Below are 23,428 nucleotides of genomic sequence, written 5' to 3' on the forward strand. Positions count from 1 at the left end.
ACCCGTCCCTTGGGGCTCGGTAACACTACTACACGAATTTTCCTGTTTCTGAAGGAGTTTTAGATCCTATTTTCAGTCTCCAGTGCCTCGTACTGACAAGTCTAGCTCAGGCATTAAAGGGTTAAAGAGCCCAGTTTCCTCCCTCAGAGTAATCTCCCAGTTTAACTCAGGTGCTCCTTAAATCCTATCAGGGCCCTTTAATTGGATCATCTAGAAGCAGCTGGCTCTGTCAGCTGGTGGCAAAACTAACAAGGGAAAGAGCTGTGACGGCAGAACCACTTGGGCCGCTGATGTTCGTGCGCCCTCATTATGCATCTCCTCGTCCTCACCCAAAAATCTTAACAGGAATGTATATATGCAAGGAGGGGATATTTTGAATGGGTCGTATTACAGATAAAGAATTATCTTACTTTTAAAAAGATTATTACAGATTCAAAGCAATTCTTTTGACCTAAGGTAGAATACATTTCCTCAAAGAGCAAAAAAATCAAGAAATACCTTCATGGGGCCCTTACAAATGTTTTAACTTGATGTTGACACATTATTTTCTCTGCCTTTTATAATTCGACGTCAACCCATCATTCTAAAATGACTATTTCTCTTTTAACTTGTTCTTTCCTCATACAGCTAATCATCGAAGGGGAGCAGAATTTATTACCCTGAAATATATCTCTTTGGCATAAGGATTACTTTAGGCTGATTATTTTTAAGAAAGAGCAGACATAGGAAAAGCTCTGAAAGCTGAGTAGAAGTTACCCTTTTGTAAGAGACATTTACATTTATAAGGGAAATCTTTATTTGTAAGGGTCTCCCTCTCCCCAGGAAGAGAAGGATGACTAAATCTCTAGAAACTCTAATCCATGGAGAAGGCACTGACTTAAATTTGCATAACAACCTTACCCTTGTTTACTGTGCTTTTCCTGGTAACCTTCCATAGCTGATCCCCCGTCCCTCCCAACATCTTCTTTTTTCTTTTCTTTTCACTGTGGAAGATTCCCCTGAGCTAACATCCATTGCCAATCTTCCTCTTTGTGTATGTGAGCCACTGCCACCGCACGGCCAATGACAGACGAGTGGTCTAGGTCTGCACCTGCAAACCGAACTTGGGCTGCTGAAGCAGGGTGCACTGCACTTAACCACTAGGCCACCAGGGCTGGCCCTTCTTTTGTCTTTAGCTGGAGATGGTATTTAAGGTTGGTGGCTTGGGCCATTTGGGGGAGTTGCCCTGTTTTCCTGAGTATGTCTCATGTATACAGGAGGTATACATATTATTAAACTTGTTTGATTTTCTCTATTAATCTGCCTTTTTTTTTTACTAGGGGTCTCAGCCACGAACCTAGAAGGTAAAGGGAAAATTATTTTTCCTCCCCTATATCATAAGACAAAAATCTGACTACACCCCCTCCACAGTGTTCAGCTCCCTGGAACCGGGGGCTGTGCAGTTCTTGATCTTCTCCCCATCCAGATCCTCCTGCCTGAAATCTGGTAGAGCTGGCTGTCAGGAAAAAAAGGGAGATCAAGTGTACTTAGGATGCTTGATGGACTGTTACTGATATGTGATACAACATGTATAGAAATTGACAAGAGCATTTAGAAATGTTTACAGCATTTTGACATTGTTGCAACATCCAAATGCAGCAACACCTATTGGTCTGTGGCCAGCTGGAAATAAAAATAAAATTGGTTCTTCATCTCGGATAGTTTGTGAAGCACGTATTACAGCACCCAACACATGCCTGGAACGTCGTAGGCATTCAACATGTTAACTCCATTTTTTTTTTTTTACCATTCAAGTGAAACCTAGAGCATGAAAAAAACCAAAGCCACCCCCCAAAAATAGCTTCTCTGGAGAAAAGCTAATTTGACTGTTTTATATCTCAACTTCATGAACTAGTAATTCAAAGACAGAATTCAATTCCCATGTGGAATTGAAAGAGAGGCTCTCATGTTAAGGCACCAAAATGGAGCAGGCAGACATGCAGAGCAGAGGAACCAATTCCTCCTTCAGGATGAACTCTTGAACTCACTAGATGCCTGAAATGAATTTGCAAGTCTTCTCAATGAAGATAAGTTGATCGGGATAGAGACCTCATTCCTATCAAGGTTATTTTCTACATCCCTAAATTTTAATGGTTTGTTTCAGCCGACCCTCAGCCCACGACTATCTTGCATATGGAATTTGTTAAAAGACATTCCTTTCCCTTTTTTTCTTTGCTTTTGTTAGCCACGACTATAAAAGCTTTCCTCTCCCTTCACTGGCTGGAAAGTGCTACTTGAATCTGTGTTCCCAGGCTGCAGTCCTAACAAAGCCCAAATAAACTTCTTTTTGTTTGTCTATCAGAATCCATCCACCTCAATTGGTCGACATTTCTTGCCAAAGCCAGCAGGATCCAGAGCGAGCACCCCGAAACCCTGGTGCCTCCGTGGACCCCCAGAAGGTACTTCCAAGAGACCACTGAGCTCTGACAACTCCACCGGCAAGCCCGGAGATCTGGTGGTGAATCCTCCTGGATCCAAAACTCCCAATTTTTTAAGGTCGAGGTTTAGATCAAACTGATCTTTATTCAGGCGTTTCTGGTTATAGTCAGCTCTATCTTCCATTTTAGAAGGAAGATTCTGGCTCTGCTTCAGGCAGGAGGTTTGGTTCAAGGATTTCTTTTCTGCCTCACTGTTTTGGAGGGGAAGAGTCCATCCTCCTCTTAACCAGCTGGAGGATTCGGGTTTAAGGACTCTTCTTGGTGAATATTATTGTAGCTCTATTAGTTTTTCGTTTTATTCAAGTGGCCACAGTCTCTTACAATGAGAAATTCTGCTGTTCTTCATAACCAATGCAGAACCCTTAGCTTCTCCTATCACCCAATGAGGGTCCTCTGACTCTGAAGATAAGAGACATTGGTCCTTCTGACCCCTTTCTAGGGTCTAGGGTGTTTCTAGGTGACTAGGAACCTAGTGGAAGTATCAGCACTGTCTGTGACGTGCAGCCGTCTCACAGGGCCTCACAAGCAAAGAACATACCCCCTTCCTAGGTCAGAAGGAACTCCATTAGCTCGTCTGGGAGGTACACATAAAGGACTGGTCACGCTAGGACCTTGAGCAACCTGACACCACCTGGTGTCCAGGATTTTCCAAGACATAAAAGAGAGACCAACAGCCCACTGGTGACACTTTAGGAAGCGGTCCTCACAAGCAGCGCAGACTTGACCCAAAACACATAACCTCCTGCCTCAGTGATCCAAGAACAGGCCACTCTAAATTATGGGGAACAATTGTTCTAGAACAACCATAAATGATCAACCTCCCTCAGGAACTCCAGCTGATTTTATATTTAAGAACTACAGTCTTTCCTCTCATGAATTTTTGTCAAACTGAGAGCTCCAAAATATGGTCAGACAGAAATGCGGGTTGTACCCTATTTGCAGTCAGATATGGCTCGACAGAAATGTGAGTTGAACCCCATTTGTGGTAGGGTCCTATCAAACTGCCGCCACCTCAGGGGAATTACTTTGGCCATTAGAAGGAACATTCCAATTAGATTAGGTCATTTAAGAACTGCAGTTAAAAGCAAAGCCTCCAAAATTCTAAAATACTGAACGTTTTGTTGCAAAAAGCTAATGAAAAACCAAGTTATAAGAGGTACGTAAAAGAAAAGACTATATAAAAGTCTGTTAAACTATGGCTTTACAGACACCCCTAAAATCTACCTTCAAAGAAGGGCCCAGTATGAGCCCTTCCCAGAGTTAACAAGACTCTGAGAGATTTTCTGAAAAACTGCTACATTATTCCCGTAAACAGTCAAGGGGAAACTAAAATTAAAAATTAATGGACAGCTGGCCCTGTGGCATAATGGTTAAGTTAGGCGTACTCCACTTTGGTGGCCTGGGTTCATGGGTTCAGATCCCAGGCGCAGATCTACACCACTCGTCAGCCATGCTGTGGTGGCAACCCATGTATAAAGTGGAGGAAGACTGGCACAGATGTTAGGTCAGGGCTAATCTTCCTCAAGCAAAAAAAGAGGAGGATTGGCAACAGATTTTAGCTCAGGGCTAATCTTCCTTAACAATAATAAAAAAAAAAAATTAATGGAGTTGTTTAATACTGTCATAGATATTTACTGTTTGTCCTGGCTGAAACCTGACAAGGTATTTGAAAGGATTTAGCAACTTATGATCAGAAATTTGGGCAAAGTGGAAGATGATATTCAGAGCCTGATAGGAACTTTTTTTATATAGGCCTTCTTCCCTAAGTTAAAATAAGACTATGTACCCAGAGGGAAAGAAGTAAATTAGGGATGATGTAGTGGGACAGGCAGATCAACCTATGATGTCATTTAAGTTACAACCCAATTTCTGAGGAATTGAGAGCAACTGTCCTTATCTTATAAACATTCACAAAACTGGAGATGAAGTTCTAGAGACATTTCAGATTCCACCCATTCCCTTTCACCAATCCCACAAACCTCCCCTATTTATATCAAAAAACTTATAACCTTTCTGGGAACTGAAATCCAGACCATCACCAATTCCTAAGCAGATAAATTTAGTTTATTTTATCTGCCAGAAATACAGTTTGGATCCAACTATTCTACTATAAATTAGTGAGTTCTGTACCTGATTCATAGCAAAAATTTAATGAAAGCTATTTAAGGTCTCTGCTTGCATCTGTCTATGTATCTATGTACATCTATATATGTGCATTACATATATGTGATATTTTTCTACCTACGGATGGTACAATTTCTAAAAGAGCTCTATTTAATTGACTTAAAGAAGTGCTTATATAAATTATTTCTAAATGTAATAGAAACTAACCCAAATGTTTTTCAAGTTATAGATATAAAATAACCTTTGGTAAATGAAAGCTTATTTAAGTTTGTTGGCTTGATTGAAATAAGCATATTTTCAGAGTTATCAGCATTGGATATGATGCAAACATGCAGCCTTTGTTCTTCCTGGGTTTATTAGTGAAAAAAAGCTCATGTCATCTCTGTTACAAAATATGTCAACAAAAATAATAACTTAGACTTATAGCTGATTTTGTCTAATATCTCATGAAGTTTTTGTAGGCAATCTAAACATAATTATTGGGAACAGGTAAACTGAATAGATGCAAGTTAAATAAAAGTTTTTGGGTGAACTTTTTTTTTCTTTTTTTTTTTAAAGATTTTATTTTTCTCCTTTTTCTCCCCAAAGCCCCCCGGTACATAGTTGTATATTTCGTTGTGGGTCCTTCTAGTTGTGGCATGTGGGACGCTGCCTCAGCGTGGTCTGATGAGCAGTGCCATGTCCGCGCCCAGGATTCGAACCAACGAAACACTGGGCCGCCTGCAGCGGAGCACACGAACTTAACCACTCGGCCACGGGGCCAGCCCTTGGGTGAACTTTTTAACAATAATTATGTGTTATGGCATATGTACTTAAAAATAACTTTAAAACCTTTTGATAACTTGAAACGTTGTAGTTTTGCTAAATTAAGTTAAATGATAGAAATTTTTTGAGTATCTAGGTCATTTCCATATAAGTTAAAATATTAGACATTAATTACTAAAGATAGATTAATCTACGTTTGGCTTTTTATTCAGAGAAACTAAAAAAAATTTGAGTCTATTAATAATCATGTTTTGTGCCACTCTGACAGATTTCCTATGAGAAAGCACATGCTCTAGACAGTATATGTAAGTCTGCCAATCTACAGGATGATAATGTAAAAGAATAAGGAAAACATCTCTGTATACAAGCAAAGTAAGATGTATGTTTTCAGTAAAGAAGGTGTAAGGAATGGAGATATTTTTGTTTGTTTTGTGAAGAAAGTAAATTCTCCTAAAGTAGTAGGAAGAAGGGAAGGCATGGGACAAATTCTGAATGTCAAAAAGAAAGTTATGTAAGGTTTATGGAAGAAGAACCCTGAGGAAAGAGTTTTGTGCATGGTCAAGTTGGCTAAAATTGAAATGAATTTAATTAAGTAAATGAGTTTTAATATTAAAAGTAAGCTGGTGTAAAATTAGAATTTGGTTTTCTCTCTTAAAAGGATAGTTTTCTTGGACTTTTAATCTGCTCGATAAAAAGATTATGAAAGATTTTTCTTCATCTTTGAGTAAAGTCTACCTAAAAGGCAAGGATTCTATGTTTTGTCAAAATAATTTCCTATATTCAAAAAGCTGAGGTCTCTATTAAGAGAGCTGAGGGTTTTTTAACTGTTTAACTCTATGTTTGCCTTAACATCTTCTGTTGTCACTTTGGTTAAATGGATAACTAAGCATTGTTTCACAGTGACCTATGATCCTCTTTGATCAAGTGTTTTAAAACCTTTTGATGTTTTTGCCAAACTTCCCCCAAATTCAAATCCTAAGTAAAGTCTTTCTTTTGACCAGAAAGTAACTTTGAGAATTTCCATTGGGTCCTTGGGACTTCTCAAAGAATTTGTTCTCTCTTCCTATAAAGAGGGTGATATTAAACTACTTAGGTTTACCTGGTATATTAAATTGCATGGAAAGCATTGTCAAATAAATGATGATAAACCTTTTAGATTATATTGTGTGGGTAAATGGTGTTATTCTAAGTGTTCTAAAAATTTTATAAATTCCTAAAAATCTGATATGTCCTGGTATAATTCTAGTCATTATCTTAAGTGTGTTATAGAAATAACTAAATTTCCTTGTCAACTGCATTGTAATCAGATCTTTATGCCATTTTAAGTCTTCTGTCATTTATAGACAGTTATTGTTTTACTCTAATGCTTTTGCAAATATGTTTCTTCAAAGAGATTCATGGAAAGGACACTTACTTCAGAATACAGGTTTCTGATGAACTTTCAGATCATAAAAGTGAACTGGATTTAAAGAAATCTTTTCTTTTAAGCTGTCAACAATTTGGTAAGATTTATCTTTGTGAACAAAGATGAATCATCTACTTTTTCTTCCTACCTGATCCCTCCAGAATTCAGAAACTCTAAGTGAGTATTCTTATTTTCATTTAGATAAATAATCAGACCAAGTTTTTAATACAAACAAATTAGTTTTACTGTGATTATCTTTGGTAAAAAATGAGGGTAATTGTGGACAGAAAAATTGTGTTACATCTTTGTAGATGATGGATTCCAGTCCAACATCTTTAATTGCCTTTGAGGGTTTTTTTATATACCTAGCCTAAGGTATTGCCTTTGGTCTCGCCGATGACTTGCAGTGCCCTCTTTGGAAAACATGAACTGACCCCACATGGGAAGGTCACTGGCAGATCAGCGTCTGTTGGTATATAACCTCTGCTGATCCCTTGTTGTCTTACACTGGTATGACCAGCTATTGTAAGTCTCTAATGTCTGATAATCAAGCCTATCACAAGCAGGATAAAGACGTTTTCCTGGATTCCAATCTACAGGATCCTGTTGGTCACAGTCTAGACCCTGGTAACTCGGTATTCTGGAAGCATCATCAGAAGAAGACAGCCCTCAAGCCCCAATGGAAAGCACCTTTCCAAGAGCTCCTAACCACTGACATTGCCACAGAACTAGAAGGCATTTAACCTTGGAGACACGTCTCATAGCTAAAGAAGGTTCCACTTGATATCTGGTCCTGTACAAACACTGGAAACCTCCAAATCAAATTGACTAGGAAGAGAAGCTGCCAACATCTGAGGCAGATAGCTGTCCCAAGACCTCAGGCCATGCCTGTATACCTACTTCTATGACTATTTCAATATTACCACTGTCATATTGCTCAAATGTCATTTAAGATTTTTCTGATGCTGTGTTTGTTTTTCTAAATCCACATCTGAATGGGCCTCTGATAGCAATATCTTCTTACAATGGGTTCATTTCCTCACTATACACAAAAATAAATCTAACTGTTGGGTATGTGGGGCAAACCATTGGCCCTGGCTTCCACCTGGGTGGTTAGGACACTACACTCTAGGTTTCCCTTGGATGCAAGAAAGAGTTCACCCTAAATAAACAACTGCTGTTAATCTCCCTTTTCCTCAAAGTCAGATGGACTCATGCAGTTTTTATTTAGTTGGCTTCCTATAGGTATTAGCATATTTCTGCGGTCCAGATTACAACTCCTAATTCTATTACTCCTTGGAATTTTTGTATGGATCATAATATTTAAACAAACCACTGTTTTCTTTATTCAATATTGCAAAACCAGCATTCAGGCTAAAGTGATGGTCTTATGATGACTAGAGACAATACACAGACTTCATTCCCCAACTCCACGTCTCTTCAAGATGCTCTCATCGATGTATAGACACATCCTCATGAATTTGACCTTCCTTCATCGTGTCTGCCTTGTTGCTCAAATGTGGCCTTGCCTAACAACAAATAAGAGACTGCCTGTATAACCTCATTCCTATTTCCCCCCACCGAGGGACTAGAGGGATCCAAGGCAGGTGCCACCTACCTGGCTATATGAGGGACTAACAAAAATTGATCATCAAGGCTACCATACTGGTAGATTTTGACCAAAAGGGGAAGATGTGTAATTGAAAAAAGATGGAGTCGCTTGTGTTAAGGCACTAAAATGGAGCCAGGCAGACATGAAGAGGAGAGGAATAAACTCCTCCTTCAGGATGAACTCCTGAACTCATTAGATGCCTGAAATGAATCTCCAAGTCTTCTCAATGAAGATAAGATTATTGGGACAGAGACCTCATTCCTATCAAGGGCATCTTCCTCCCTAAGTTTTAATGGCTTGTTTCAACCGATCCTCACCCCATGACTACCTTTCACCTGACTACCTTGCATCTGGAATTTGTTAAAAGATATTCCTTTCCCTTTTTTTTCTTTGCTTTTGTTAGCCACGACTATAAAACCTTCCATCTCCCTTCTTGAATCTGTGTTCCTGGGCTGCAATACTAAAAAATCCTGAATATGCTTCCTTTTGTTTAAGTCTATCAGGGTCTACCTCACACTTGGTCAACACTCAATTAAAAGCAACATCTGGACTTCTCAAGACTGACCAAAGAGGCATAAAGTAATTACATTGGTAAATACCATTGAATACGAGATTATTGCCTGGGCCCATATTATAATAATTTGGTTAAGAACTGTCCACATAACACAAAAAAGAAAAAAATTTTAAAAGACTTGTCCATATGTTTGAAGGTGTTGGTCTTTATCTCTTCTTACGCTGAGATGGTTTCAGTGTCCAGTTCTCATGGGCCCTAGCCTTCTGCCTAACTCCATGCTTGGCACATACCACTAGCTATGCTGGGCCTTTTACATGCACCACCCCATCTAAACCTCACACAACCCAAAGGTGAGTACTACTATCATCCCCATTATACAGAGAGGAAATTAAAGCGGAAAGTAATTCGGCAAGTTCTACAACTAGAAGCAGTAGAGCTGGGACTAAACTCCACTCCGGGCCCCAACCTGGCTCGTGACCTTATTACTGTTGCCATTTAAAGAGGACCTCAGTGAGCTGACACTGCTGACAGGCTGTTTGCCTCTTTATGCATCAGCTTGGTGACCTCTCCCCTTGCTCCCTTCAAATCCATACATTCTCTATTTAAAACACAGGGGGGAAAGTGAAAGTCCTTAAGTCTCAGGTCTTTTGGTTCTGTTTCCCTCATTATAAAAGAAAACCACCAGTCTTTGAATATACATATGTGCATGTGTGTGTGTATACAGGCCTGAAGCCCTGGAGCTGCCAGGGCTCACTCCTCCCTTGCTGTGGCCTACTAACTACCTACTAGGGAAGAGGTTTAATTTTTCCTTCCCTGTAGCTATAGCATCCAGAAAGGAAAGGGAATCCTGCCTTTTCCGTGGGCAGGAGGAAGGCTGGATGTTAGCTTTCCTTCCTGGCAAGTGGGAGACGAATTTCAAATGCTCTGGTAGCATTTTCCCATAGAACCAGAGCCGGGGACACTAGCTGGCTCCTGGTCTTAACTGAAGCAGGAAGGCAGCACTGAGAAGGGTTAAGCCCTTGCTTTCTGCTTCAGAACCTTCTGAATCCTGCTTCAGATTTTAGGAATGGGCCTTTCCCCAGACAACTCCCTTCATGTGAGTTCCTGAGGCGAGAACCACTTTTATCAGCAGACCCTGTCCCTAGTAGACCCAAATGGCCACATCCTGCTGTACCCGGGAAATCTTGGATTTCGTTTTGATTCTCCCACAGGGAGGAGAGCCTGTGCTCCCCTTCAAAGCTGGCCCAGGACTGTTCTTCCCTGTTGCTCTCTCTCGTTTACAACTAGTACCACCGACCCCAACTCCAAACCACTTAGCCTATTCACCTTAAGGAAGGGGGAGGAGGGGCAGACATACCTTACGGGGCGGGGGGGGGGGGGGGGTGTCCCTATGGAGGTGCTGGGAGATGAATGTGCTCAGGAGGCAGTGGCAAGGGCCCAGAAAGGTCTATGTTGGGTTGCAGGTATCTCTGAAGCAGCACAGGCATCCCCAGTCACTCTCCTGGGCCGCCAGCTTTCTGCTCCTTCCCCTTCAGTGCTGGCGCTCTCTCCAGGAAATGTCCTCCACTTCTTGCCTTTTTACTCTACATGTCCCGCTCACACTAGGTAAGCTCTCCATCCACCATTTCCTACCGGGATGCTACTTTGGGCAGGACAATACAGTCATGTGTCACTTAACAACAGGGATACATTCTGAGAAATGCATCATCATGCACTTTTGTCATTATGCGAACATCAGAGCACGCACTTACACAAACCTAGATGGTATAGCCTACTACACACCTAGGCTATACGGTGCTAATCTTATAGAACAACTGTCGTATATATGATCCGTCACTGAAATGTTGTTACATGGTGCATGACTGTCCTTTGTTGTGCAAGACAGTACTGTAAACGGAGTGAAGTCCACCCCTCAGTCATTGTGACAACCAATCCTCCCTTACACATTCCAAACCCCCTGGGGAGGAGGTGCAGTACTGCTCAGTAGAGAAGCAAATGACTCCTGAATCTACATCTCCAACCCAGAAACCATCCCTGCACTCTAGAGCCCAGAACCAAGGTAATTTCTCAGACAACTTGACATCCTGTCCCAGAGACATCTTAAATTCAAACCTGATCTCATCATTTTAATATACTCTCCTTTGTCTAGTAAGTGACCCCACCACCTCCCACTCTCAAACAGACCTGAAGTCTTCCTGAATCTGCCTGGAACACTTTTACCCAGTTAGTGAACCAATCCTACAACCACATTCTCTAGCCTATCACATTTTCTAGAGCCTTTAGGATATGCCCACCCCAACCCAACCCCTAAGCCAGTCCAAGCTGAAAAGAGCAATTTTAAGGTGAGCTCCCTGCCCCCTCCAATCTTCAAGGCTTTGTTCTACAGAGCCAGGACAAACACTAGTCTGGCTGAGAGGTGGGAGAGCTAGGGTTTAGGAATTAAGGCAAAGTAGGACCTGGGGTTGTAACTCTAGTTCTGCTACTTCTTAGGGACATGCCCTTAAAGCAGGCCCTGAGCAGATGGAGAAGCAGGCCGTGTCCACCTCTCCAGCTTCACCACTCATGTTTTCAGGACATCACACTCTTTGCAGGGCCACTGAACAGGACCTGTTATCTCACATTTCACTTATCTTTGCACTTGCTCTTCCATTTGCCTGAATGACTTCTACTTACTCTCTGAGAACCAGCTCAAGTGGCATCCATCTCCTCTAGGGCCTCTTCCCTGTGGGGTCTTTACTCCCCGCACCTCCATTAAACCGCTCACACTCTGTGGTAATTGTTTACTGCATCTGTCTGCCAGCCTAGAGTACTTGGCAGGCACCCTCTCATCTGGAAAACGTTTGTGGAATGAAGGACCGAGTTTGAAATCACTCTGTAAGCTGTGTAGAGCTGGACCACTTTCCCTTCCTCATAATACCATCTACTGTTTGTAGCAAAAAACACTAACAGTGTCACTTTAATTCAGGACCTTGGGTAAAGGCTCAAAGGTGAGTGGTGAGAGCACTGGAATAGGAGTCGGAACCTCTGAGATCTTGTCTGGGCTCTGTTAACTAATCCAGCCTGACACCTTGGGGATGGCACTTCCCTCAGCTGAGGAAATGCAGATTCAGCTCAGGGCAGGGGTTCTTAATTTGAGGTCCACACACCTCCAGAGGGTCTATGGAGGGGCTTAAAGGAAGTCCACAAACTCTCTGAAATAGCTGCCAAACTCAGTCTATTCATATTCTTTGGGGAGAGAGACCACAGAGTCTCAAATAGTCAAGAACTGCAGATCTGGATAATCTTCTGAGTCTCTCCGATCTAGATCCTGGCATATGTTCTCTTTGAGGGGAACAGAGGTGCTGGGGAGCAGCAGAGATGACTGGCATCCTTCCCACATACCCACTGCCATCCCAGGCCCATCTGAGATGGACTTTGTCAAAGGAGCCCTGGCCTGACCACAGGGCTGACTCTGCAGCTCTCTGACCTTTGGCCCCACCAGCCAAGGAGCAGAGGTAGGGTCTGGGGTAGGAGGGGACCTATACATAATGTTCTTAAAGGGACAGGGGAGCAGGATCAAAAAGGAAACCAGATGTGGACTACAGGAGATAGCGAGGAAAGGAGCTTTAGAGACATGGAGACTATCAAGATCCAGATGTCTGGTACAGGCACAGGGCACACACGGAGTCCTGGAGTCGGAGGCCCTGTGCTGGAAGGAAAGGAGAACGATGCTGGCACTTTCTGAGTACCTATTAAGTGCTGGGTACTCTTGTGATCATAATAATCCTGCAAGGGAGGTTTTCAATAGCCCCAAGCAAAAGAGACTGAATACAAGTTCCACAGCTTTTAAACGTCCCTCTGGTCCCCCTTTCTGCCCTGCACTGTCTGCCCAGAGAAGAAGTTTGGGGCATGCCCTAAAATCAGGAAGCCTCCCTAGAATCTCTTCTGAAAAGTGCAATGACAAGAGGCTGAACCATGAATGTGCAGCTGGCAAAGGAGGGGGAAGACTTCAATCATTTTGCAACCTTCCTGGACTCCAGCCACGTGCCAGCTACAGGCTAAGTTCCGGGAGGCACGCGACAAGAAGCTTCCTCTTTGCACCTGAGCACCAACAGCCGACCGCCCCCTCCCCCAGCACGGTAACCAGCACGGATCCCGGCGGCCAGGTAGCGCTTGGTGCCGGGCCGGCCCCGGGCTGGAATAGGCGAGCTGCGGCTGTGAAGGGGCTCGGAGGCGAGTGGGGCAGGCTGGGGCTAGGCTCCCCACTCCCCTTCCCGTTTTACCAGGCGCAGGTCCCCGGGTCCGTGCACCACCACGGAGAGGTTCTCAGACTTGGCCGCCGCCATGTCGCTCTCTCCTCCCAGGCCGAAGCCGCAGTCTGCAAGACGCGTGGTGGTTCTGGAGGCGGCAGGCGGAGGGTCGGGGGCAAGGGCCGGGAGGCCGTGCTCGGCCCAGGCTGCGCGCGCCTGACCGGGGGCGGGGCTTTCTCGTCCCTGACAGCCGGGGCGGGGCTAGCGGGAGGGGCGGGGCGGCCCTGCTTTCCCCTCAGCCCCAGCTGGTATGGGCTGGGAAGGGGGCTGCAAAGGGCGAAACCGATCCGCTGCCTCCATCTATAACACACCTCTTCTGCCGCCCGCCTCACATTCAAGCAAACAGCTGCCCTGAAGGTAGCCTGCGGACGCAATAGCCACCCGACCAGTGTTGTTTAGATGCAGATAAGTGGGGTTGAGCAATGTGGGGCAGATACTCAGGACCAGCACTGAGACTCTGATAAGTCTAGATCTGAGAGGAGGCCTGAGGGTCTGTATTATTAGCATTGCGAATGCTGAGGCTGCAGGTGGGGCAAGATCTACACTTTGAGGAACAGGTGCTACACTGATGCAGCGTCCATGTCGGCCCCGTGTCCCCAGCATCCAGCAAAGTGCCTGGCGTAAGTAGGAGTGAGTGAATGAATTGGTGCATCATTCCATGGGCCTGATGCATCAGTGTAAAGAAGCTGTGAAATGGAATCAGTGAGCCCCTTTCTCTTAACCAGCTCTGCTTCTCATAATAGAAGCAGGATTTCTGCCTAAATTCTTCCTTCAAGCCGTTCTCCCCTCTGAGAAACAGTGAAGTTTTACTGTAATGGGAGAGAGCTGCTCTCTGGACAAGCCTAAGACCAAAAAGCCCTCTCCTTTTAGAACAGTGCTCAGGATTTTATTCCCTACAGCCGCTCCTCCTACCCTAGACGCTGCCGGATCATCCCACCTCCTCCAGAAGAATATCGCCAGCGCCCCAAGCCCTTGAAGATGTCTCCGTGTGGCATTTACTGCATGCCCCGTATATGGGATACAGCCTGTACTCTCCCTATTAATCATCCCTTCCCCAAATGCACTGGAAGCCCATTGAAGGCAAAACCTCATTTCTTAAACAGAACCTAGTAAAGTGTTCTGTTCAGTGTGGGAGCTCAAAAAAATATCTGATGATGAACATGGATCAAGCTCTGGAAGGCCAATAATGACAAAAAGGGAAATATGTGTGTGTGTGTGTGTGTGTAGGGTAGGGGTGTTACAAGGGATAACAAGGCAATGGGATGGATTTTGTGGGGACTTACAGAGTCAGTCACGTTTTTTGCTTTGAGACACTTCCCACAAGGTTTGGTCGTGCTTGGCTGGTTCCGCGGCAGCTCCTGCACTCAGCTCTCAGGCAAGCCTTGAAGAGATGACTAACCAGGGGTCACCTGCCTTCACTCATGCACCTGTATTTAAAACTCAGCTTCCCCTCCTTGTCTTGTGGGGTTTCCTCACAGTCTCCCAGCATGTCTTTCCAATGGGTGAAGCTGAAGATGGAGAAAGCCTCAGGAATGCCTAAGAGCTGGGGCTACTTGAAATAGACATTTCTTGAGTTTTAAATCAAGAAAACAGAACACCAGAACCAAAGCAAAACTCACTAAAATAATGACACAATGGCCACACTTGAAGTGGTATTTGTTTTCTCCTGAGCAATGACACTTTGAAACCCTCTTGAAGGTTGTTGGCTGGGGGCAAAGAAATTTAGAAGGGCAGGAGGAAAATTTAGAAATATATTCTATAACTAGGGCCCTTTGTGGAAAAGCTAAAAGGGTGAGTTGATAAGGAGTCTTAAGAAATTGATACTTTTAAAATAAAAATCAAGTTGTCATTATAGCATTTAAACAACTTGTGACATTTTTACATCATTTCTTAACAGAGACCGGCATTCACAGTGGTGAGGAACAGTTTTCTAGGCATTTTACTGAATAAGGGATAAAATGCTGGCTTTGCCTGGACTGGTGGCCTGCTTGGCACAGCTTCTCGGGGCCTCCGCCTAACTTTCCCAAACAGCACAGCACTTTGAGGCACTCTCTCCACTGAACACAACTTCAACAAGTTGTTGATAAATTTCTGCTGTGTAAACCTATTTGGAATTTAAAAACTAAATCCCAAGATGCATATCTTCTGGGGTCACGTATCTAGAAGAAGGGAGACTTTTGCCCAGGGAACATCTTATCACCCTATCAGATACTGGGTCACTTCAGATCTGGATTACACAGTGTACTAACAAGAAAAATCAATGTGCCACGGGGCCTTAGTGTTCCGAAGGTCAGATGTGTTATAAAATCCTGATTTCCAGATTTCTCCATTTGATCATCAACTATTGAATTACTCAAACCTGGTTACTTACAACCAAAGAAAAAATAAACAACAACAACCAAAAAAAAAAAAACCGCAAAAAAACCATGAGGTTTCCTGCAGACTTTGGAAATAAGGTTATCAAGGAGAGTTAAACTAGTAAAATCCATATCCGATGGATGAGATTAATGGACTTCCCTAAGGAACTGGTAACATACCTGCCATTAACAAATCTCAAGAAAGAGTTAAGAAGGGTTAGGAAAAGGCATTCAGAGAGGAGGAATTTTAGTCTAGAAATATCCAGGGGAGAAAGGCGCTTGGTGGTAGTGGCAGCAGTGCTGCTGGCATGGAAGAGTAGAAGCAAGGGGACCAGTTAAAAGTAACTGCTACATGCCAGTTGAGGATGGTCAACTTGGGCTTGGATAAATGGTAGAAGTGGAGATGGAGTGAAGTGGATAGAGCCAAGATTTATTTTGGAGGTAGGTAGGTTCTGCGGAACTTGGTGAGAGCTTGGCTCATAGGAGTTGAGGACAAGGTAGTAGAAATGTTGACTCCCAGATTTCTAACATGATTAACTGGATGGACGAGATGCTGTTCTCTGACAGGGGCAACACTGAGGGAGGAGGAGCAGATTTTGGGGAAAGATCAGGCAGGTAATTTTGGACAGGCCCAGTTTGAGATGCCTGTGAGACATACAGGTGAAATGACCAAGGGATATAAGGGCATGTTTGATAGAAGGATCTAGAAAAGTCTAGGCTGGAAAAGTCTAGATTAAATTTAGAAATCATTGGTATATAGACCGTCTTTAAAGCAGTAAGAGAAAATGAGATAATCTAGGGAGAGAGTATAAAATGAAAAAAGAGGCAACTCAGGTATAAGCTTTGAGCTTCAACATGGAGGGACCAGGAAAAGGAAGAGGGACCAGCAAAGGATCCTGAGAGTAAGTGAAGCTATAATAGGAAAAGCCAGTGTCTTAAGAAGGAAGCGGGGAGCTGTTGAATACTGATGAGAAGTCAAGACAGAAACCAAAAAGTGTCTAGTGGATTTAGCAACAAGAAGGTCATTGGTGATCATGGAAAAGAGTTTTGGTGTGAAGATGGGAGCAGGAGCTATATTAGTTTGGGGTCATTCATCCATTGATTCAGCAAATATGTAATAAGTATCTATGATGTGTCAGGTACAAGGTGTTGGGGAGACAATGAACATGAGAGACACAAACCCCACTTTAGGGAGGGGAAACCATTAAATAGATAATCACAAAAGTAATGACTTATCCATAATAATAGTAAGGGCTATAAAGAAAAAGGTAAGGATACCATGAAAGTGTGTAACAGAGGAAATCAGTCTAGTTTGAAACAAGGGAAGATTGCCCCAAGGAAGTGATGTATAAGCTCTACTTGAAAGACTTGTGTAGTCACAGCAGTGAGGTGAAGGAGAGAGAGTGTGATCCAGGCTGAAGGAACCACACACATGGATTCCTATGGAGGGAGGAGACCACCATTACAAGTCAGCAGTATGGCAGGGCCACAGTGAACACTGAGCCCCGACCTAGGGCTCAGGCCTTTCAGCATTTCACATTGTTGGAAATGCAGGCGTGCAAGGAGAAATGTGGTGAGAATGCCTGTGGCTGGAGATCTTAGGGAAAAAGCTGGAAAATTACACTTCTTCAACATGAGGAGTTCACTCTGAGGTATAAAGTCCACTTTTGCAACAAGAACAGGAAGCATAGCTTGGTGTTAGGAGCTCCCAGAACTGGTTTGTTCCTGGGAATCAGAGAAGACAGGTTTGAATAAGGTATCCTGTTGACAAACCTTACATGCAGGAGACAATGGGGAGGAACTGGTAGGCTGTGTTGTAAGCAGCCCAACAGTGCGCATCATTGTGACTGGGAGAAGTAGGAGCTAAAAGAGTTCTCATAGACAACCTGGCTTATAGGGGAAATTCCTGTTAGCCTAGAACTCAGCCTTGTCCTCTTCCTTCATGTCATGTCTACAAATAGCTGGTCCAGGAATAATTCACCTCATTCAGAAATTAGTCTTCAGTAAAGGACCAGAATAGAAATTGTACAAACATGATACAGGAAAAAAGAAGAAAGGAAGAGGAAAAGAAATGCAAAGAATGTTCACCGGAAGAATATTGCTGAAGAGCAAATGAAACTTGTGATAGAAGAAAATGCCATAAAACTCAAGAGGACATCCAATGTGGAGACACTCAACACTGGGGGAAAGGAGGGGGTCAATGAGGGAGTGGGGTTGGGGCAACACAGGTGTGGGGGCCTGAATGGGATGAGAAGGGCATCCTCCAAGGGGAGTGGTAGTAACGTGGGGTGTCAAAGCCCTAGACAGGTGAGGAGGAGTCCACCTGGGGGAGCACAGCTCAATGTTAGGTAAGGGAGACTGAGTATGATGAAGAGGATGACCATAGGGAAGGGCCAAGGTGGAGTGTAGGAGCCTAAGGGACGCATCTGCTCAGGTGAGGAGGTAGCCACAGAAATGGGAGATTGGTACACACAGGGGGATTGATAAAATAAGTAAATATATCAAGGATGATGGGAATGAGAGTTTTCACTGTTGGAGAAGGGAGGTACGAATATGGAAAGAGAGAAAAACAGAATGAACCCTGTGTAGTGTTGGATAAAACTGAAGAAATCAGTGTGAACTCGTGGTTTTCAATATAGACAGACAGACATAGAAATAAATATAGGGGCCGGCCCGGTGGCACAGTGGTTAAGTTCACATGTTCCACTTGGGTGGCCTGGGGCTCGTCGGTTCTGGTCCCGGGTGCGGACATGGCATCGCTCGACAAGCCATGCTGTGGTAGGCGTCCCACATATAAAGTAGACGAAGATGGGCATGGATGTTAGCTCAGGGCCAGTCTTCCTCAGCAAAAAGAGAAGGATTGGTGGCAGATGTTAGCTCAGGGCTAATCTTCCTCAAAAAAAATTAATAAATAAATATAGATATCAATATTTATATGTGTACATATACATTTCATAGCTGTGTCTACTGAAAGAGCTTTGGAACAGTGACACCTAATAGCAAAGAGCACATCTAGCACCCCATCTTGGTTTCTAAATACCATTCTCTACTAAAAGGAACTAGAGCTCCTTGGAGAAATGACTTAATCTAAGGCTGGGCCAGGAAAAGCACAAGATAAATCTGGAACATCTTGTTGTGCCAGAAAGTAAAGAAGTATTCCAAGAATGAAGGGATGTATCAAAGGACAGAGAAGCCAGTTTGAAGAGGATTCTACTGGCCAAATCAGAGGCAATCTGAACATAAAAATAAATTATAGTAACAGATCATACCCCACTGAATAAAGTAGGAGGAACCACAAGTCCATACTGCTAAAAATTAATTGAGTAATAAATTGAAAGTTTGATAAAGAATGAATAGATACATACTCCAAAGCACTCCCCCACAAAATATTTATTGATTACACAGGGAAAAAGAGTAACTTTACAGTGGAGAAGCCTGGCATACACCACCTTGGTCAAGTGATCAAAGTTAATATCATCAGCAGTAGGATAAGTTGAAATTATGTACCACTTGATAGGATGCAATGAGGAGAAAACAGCATTACTACTGAAATATTCATGCCAAAAAATTCATAAACTGAATCTAATCACCGGAAAGCATTAGAAAAGCCAAAATTGAGGAACAGCCTACAATAATTTGTCTGTAATCTTTAAATGTGTCAATGTCACAGGAATCAAAGAAATGCTTCAGACTGAAGGAAACTAAAAAGACATGATGACTAAATGCAACACATGGTTCTGAATTGGATCCTTTTGCTGTTAAGACATTATTGGAGCAATTGGTAAAACTTGAATGGGGTCTGTGGATTGGGTGATAGTAATACACTATATCAATGTTAGTTTCCTAATTTTGATGGGACATCGTGTTGGAAATTTATACTCAATGGTTTGGGAAATAAAGTTATTTGTATTGTACTTTCAACTTTTCTAGATATAAAATTTTAAAAATAAGTATGAAGGAAAACTCAACAATGCATTTGCCTTTATAAGAAAATAGCATACAGCAGAGATGAAAAAGCTCAGGGAAGCAATGTTGAAATATTAGAAAGAAATGAAATATGAGCTGGAAGACCTCAGGAACGAAAGTGTGGAATAAAACAAAACAATTAAAAAAGGAAAGCAGGTGGCAGGAAGTTTTTATTGGCTGAAAGAGAAAGAAATTTGGATCTCCAATCCAATTTTAGAATGACATCCGTTTCACCTCTAACTAAGGAATTGGATTCTGTAACCAATGAACTACATGCAGTAGACATTCAACTACAAGAACTTCTGGAAAGGTAACAAGAACTTATTCGGAATAAAAACATCCTAACAAACAGAATAAAGCGGAGTTTAGAGGATTCTGATCCTGAGGAAAGCAACAAATGCGATTCTTCACCTGCTGCTTGGATTAAAGAAGATTTTGCATGGCCTGGTAAAGTTAAAGATGTTCTGCAAAGTATCTTTAAACTGCAGATGTTCAGACAACTTCAGCTTGAAATTGTATTAATGTAACAGTGTCTGGAAAGGAGGTATTTCTTGTTATGCCTACAGCAGGTGGAAAGCGCTTATGCTCCCAGTTACCAGCTTTATGCTCAGATGGTTTTACCCTCGTGATTTGCCCACTGATCTCTCTTATGGAAGACCAATTAATGGTTTTAGAAGAGTTAGGAATTCCAGCTACCATGTTAAATGCTTCTAGTTCTAAGGAACATGTGAAATGAGTTCATGCTGAAATGGTAAATAAAAATTCCAAACTAAAGGTGATTTATGTAACTGCAGAGAAAATTTAAAAACTCAAAATGTTTATGTCAAGACTAAGAGAAAGCCTATGAAGCAGAGAGATTTACCCAAATTGCTACGGATGAAGTTCACTGCTGTAGTCAGTGGGGACGTGATTTCAGACCCGATCATAAGGCGCTCGGTATCTTAAAGCAGCAGTTCCCTAACACATCACTAATTGGGCTGACTGCAACTGCCATAAACCATGTTTTGAAGGACACTCAGAAAATACTATGTGTTGAAAAGTGTCTTACAGCTTCTTTTAATTGGCCAAAGCTTTATTACGAGGTTCAGCAGAAGCCTTCAAACACTGAAGATTTTATTGAGGATGTTGCAAAGCTCATTCACGGGAGATACAAAGGGCAAACAGGTGCACACCATGCCACCATGGAACCAGAAGATAAGACCAAGGTTCATAGAAGATGGTCAGCCAATAAAATTCAGGTAGTAGTGGCAAGAGTTGCATGGGAATTGATAAGCCAGATGTGAGGTTTGTTCTTCATCATTCAATGAGTAAATCTATGGAAAATTATTACCGAGAGAGTGGACGTGCAGGTCGAGCTGACATGACAGCAGACTGTATTTTGTATTATGGCTTTGGAGATATATTCAGACTAAGTTCAATGGTGGTGATGGAAAATGTGGGACAACATAAGCTTTATGAGATGGTGTCATACTGTCAAAACATAAGTAAATGTTGCTGTGTATTGATAGCTCAACGTTTTGATGAGGAATGAAACTCAGAAGCATGTAACAAAATGTGTGATAACTGCTGTAAAAAAATTTCATTTGAAAGAAAGGATATAACAGCGTGCTGCAGAAATCTAATCATGATTCTGAAGGAGGCAGACAAACTTAATGAAAAGGTCACTCAACTGAAACTGGTTGATTCTTGGATGGGAAAGGGGACAGCAAAATTCAGAGCAGCAGGTGTTGACCCTCCCACACTTCCTCATAAAGACCTGCAGAAAATGATTGTGAACTTTCTTCTATGGCAGTATCTTAAAGAAGACTACAGTTTTACAGCTTTCACTACCATTGCACATTTGAAAATAGGACCTAATGCTGATCTTCTGAACAATGAGGCACATATTATTAGCATGCAAGTAAAGAAGCCCACACAGAACTGTTTCAGGACTGAAACACCTCAAATTTGTCATTCTGAAGGAGCTGATAAAAAGCGGGAAGAAAAAGAATTCAGATAACCTCCAGAAGAAGTCTGCAAACATGCTTCAGCAATCTGAGTCTAAGAAAACAGGCGCTAAGACAAGAAAAATTGGCAATGCATGGGTGTTTCTCTTTTTTTTTCCTGTTTTTTCTCCCCAAATCCCGTGGAGCGCACAAACTTAACCACTTGGCCACAGGGCTCGCCCCTACATGGGTGTTTCTAAATTTCCCAACAGAACAGTTTATGCATGTATATACCATTATTTTGGTAGTTAATCAAAAGTTTAATTTTTAAGATAATTTCATTAATATTTTATACCGATGGAACTTATCTCCAAAGTACTTTTTTAATGTAAAATCCTTAAAAGAATAAATTCACATAATTATCTTAAGCTCTTTATGCCTTGTTATACCTAGCTGTGTTTTTTTCTTTTCACATAATTGTCTCTTGTTAGCAGTGTTATTATACTGAAAAACTTACATAGGCTCGTCACCGAAAATGAGTGATTTCAGGTTGTAATAACAGCTGTAGAATTCAAACCAAAAAAGAATAAGGTATCAATACAAATAATATTAGCACATAAGATATTGCTGCATCTCTAAGTAAAATAAAATTATAAGCTTCTTGATAATTCACGGAGAATGGCTGTGGTCTACTAACCAAGACCAAGTTGTTGGTCAAGTAGACAACAACCTAGCTGAATCTGCTCCAAAGCTAAATCACAAATAAACATACCTACTTTTAAAACATAGAAATAAATAACTTGAGAATTCTTACATAATTGGTCAATTTTGTTAGAAAAAAATCTGTAAATAAGTTATTTGAATTGATTTTATCTTGAGAATTCTTTTATTTTTTAATATTTTTCCACTGAAATCATTATTACTTCTGTATTTTTTAACTTCCATGTGGTCATTAAATCAGTGCAATCATTTTTTTTAAAAAAAGGAAAGCAAAATTGAAAGTATCGCAAAGGAGTAAAGGCACTGCCAAAAATACAGTGAAGGACATAGAGGACAGAATTGAGAAAAGTGAACAAAATGAAATGGAAAAGAACAGCAAGTTTAGAAGGAGTAGAGAGAAAATGATAAATATGGAAGATAGGCAAAAGAGCTCCAATAGGTGCATAATGGATTCCTGATGAAAAAGCTCAAAATAATAGAATAGAAAAAAATTTCAATATACAATTCAAGAAAATTTTCCAAAAATGAAAGAATATTTGAGGGGCTGGCCCCCTGGCCAAGTGGTTAAGTTCACACGCCCCATTTCAGTGGCCCAGGGTTTTGCCAGTTCAGATCCTGGGCATGGACATGGCACCACCCGTCATGTCATGTTGAGGCGGTATCCCATATAGCACAACCAGAGGCACTCACAACTAGAACATACAACTGTGTACTGGGGGGCTTTGGGGAGAAGAAGAAGACTAAGAAGAAGAAGAAAAAGAAAAAGATTGGCAACAGATGTTAGCGCAGGTGCCAATCTTTAAAAAGAAAAAAAGAATATTTGAAACTACAAATCGAAAGATCACACCATGCCCAAGGAAAAGTTAATACAGAAAGGTCAACACTGAGAAACCGTTACTTGATTTCAACAGTAAATAAAGAATCATTTGGGGAGCTAGCCAAATAATCAAGTCACTTACAAGGCGGGTAAAATTCAGGCTTAGCTTAGACTTCTCTATAGCAACAGTCATTGGTCTAGGAAGTCCTCAAGGAAAGTAAGTGTCACATAGATTTTATACCCAGCCAAACTGCAGTTTGTATACAAAGGCACAGTGGGACATTTTTGAACATGTAAGAGCTCAAGAAACATTGTTTCCATGAGCCTTCCTTGAAATAACGGCTAGAAGTTGAGCTTAAGCCAACCAAGTGACGATGAGAAAACTATGGCAAACGGAAAAGGGCTATAGAGGGCAGGAGACAGAGAAGAAATGAAAATATACTAATTTCATTGTTTG

General features: G+C 42.0%; 1 protein-coding gene and 1 pseudogene across 1 annotated transcript in view; one reads left to right on the plus strand and one right to left on the minus strand.

The window, feature by feature from the left end:
* Nucleotides 1-13,597, minus strand: part of SORD (sorbitol dehydrogenase) — a 43,313-nt gene extending 29,716 nt beyond the window's left edge. The window contains exon 1 of the mRNA XM_070624927.1: nt 13,160-13,597. Within this exon, the coding sequence (XP_070481028.1) occupies nt 13,160-13,222 (63 nt within the window). The 5' untranslated portion in view covers nt 13,223-13,597. The remainder of the gene's footprint in view (nt 1-13,159) is intronic.
* Nucleotides 13,598-19,132: 5,535 nt separating this feature from the next.
* LOC103554038 (ATP-dependent DNA helicase Q1 pseudogene) lies at nt 19,133-21,718 on the plus strand (annotated as a pseudogene).
* Nucleotides 21,719-23,428: the final 1,710 nt, after the last annotated feature.

Source organism: Equus przewalskii, chromosome 1 (assembly GCF_037783145.1).
Source record: "Equus przewalskii isolate Varuska chromosome 1, EquPr2, whole genome shotgun sequence".
Classification (NCBI taxonomy): domain Eukaryota; kingdom Metazoa; phylum Chordata; class Mammalia; order Perissodactyla; family Equidae; genus Equus; species Equus przewalskii.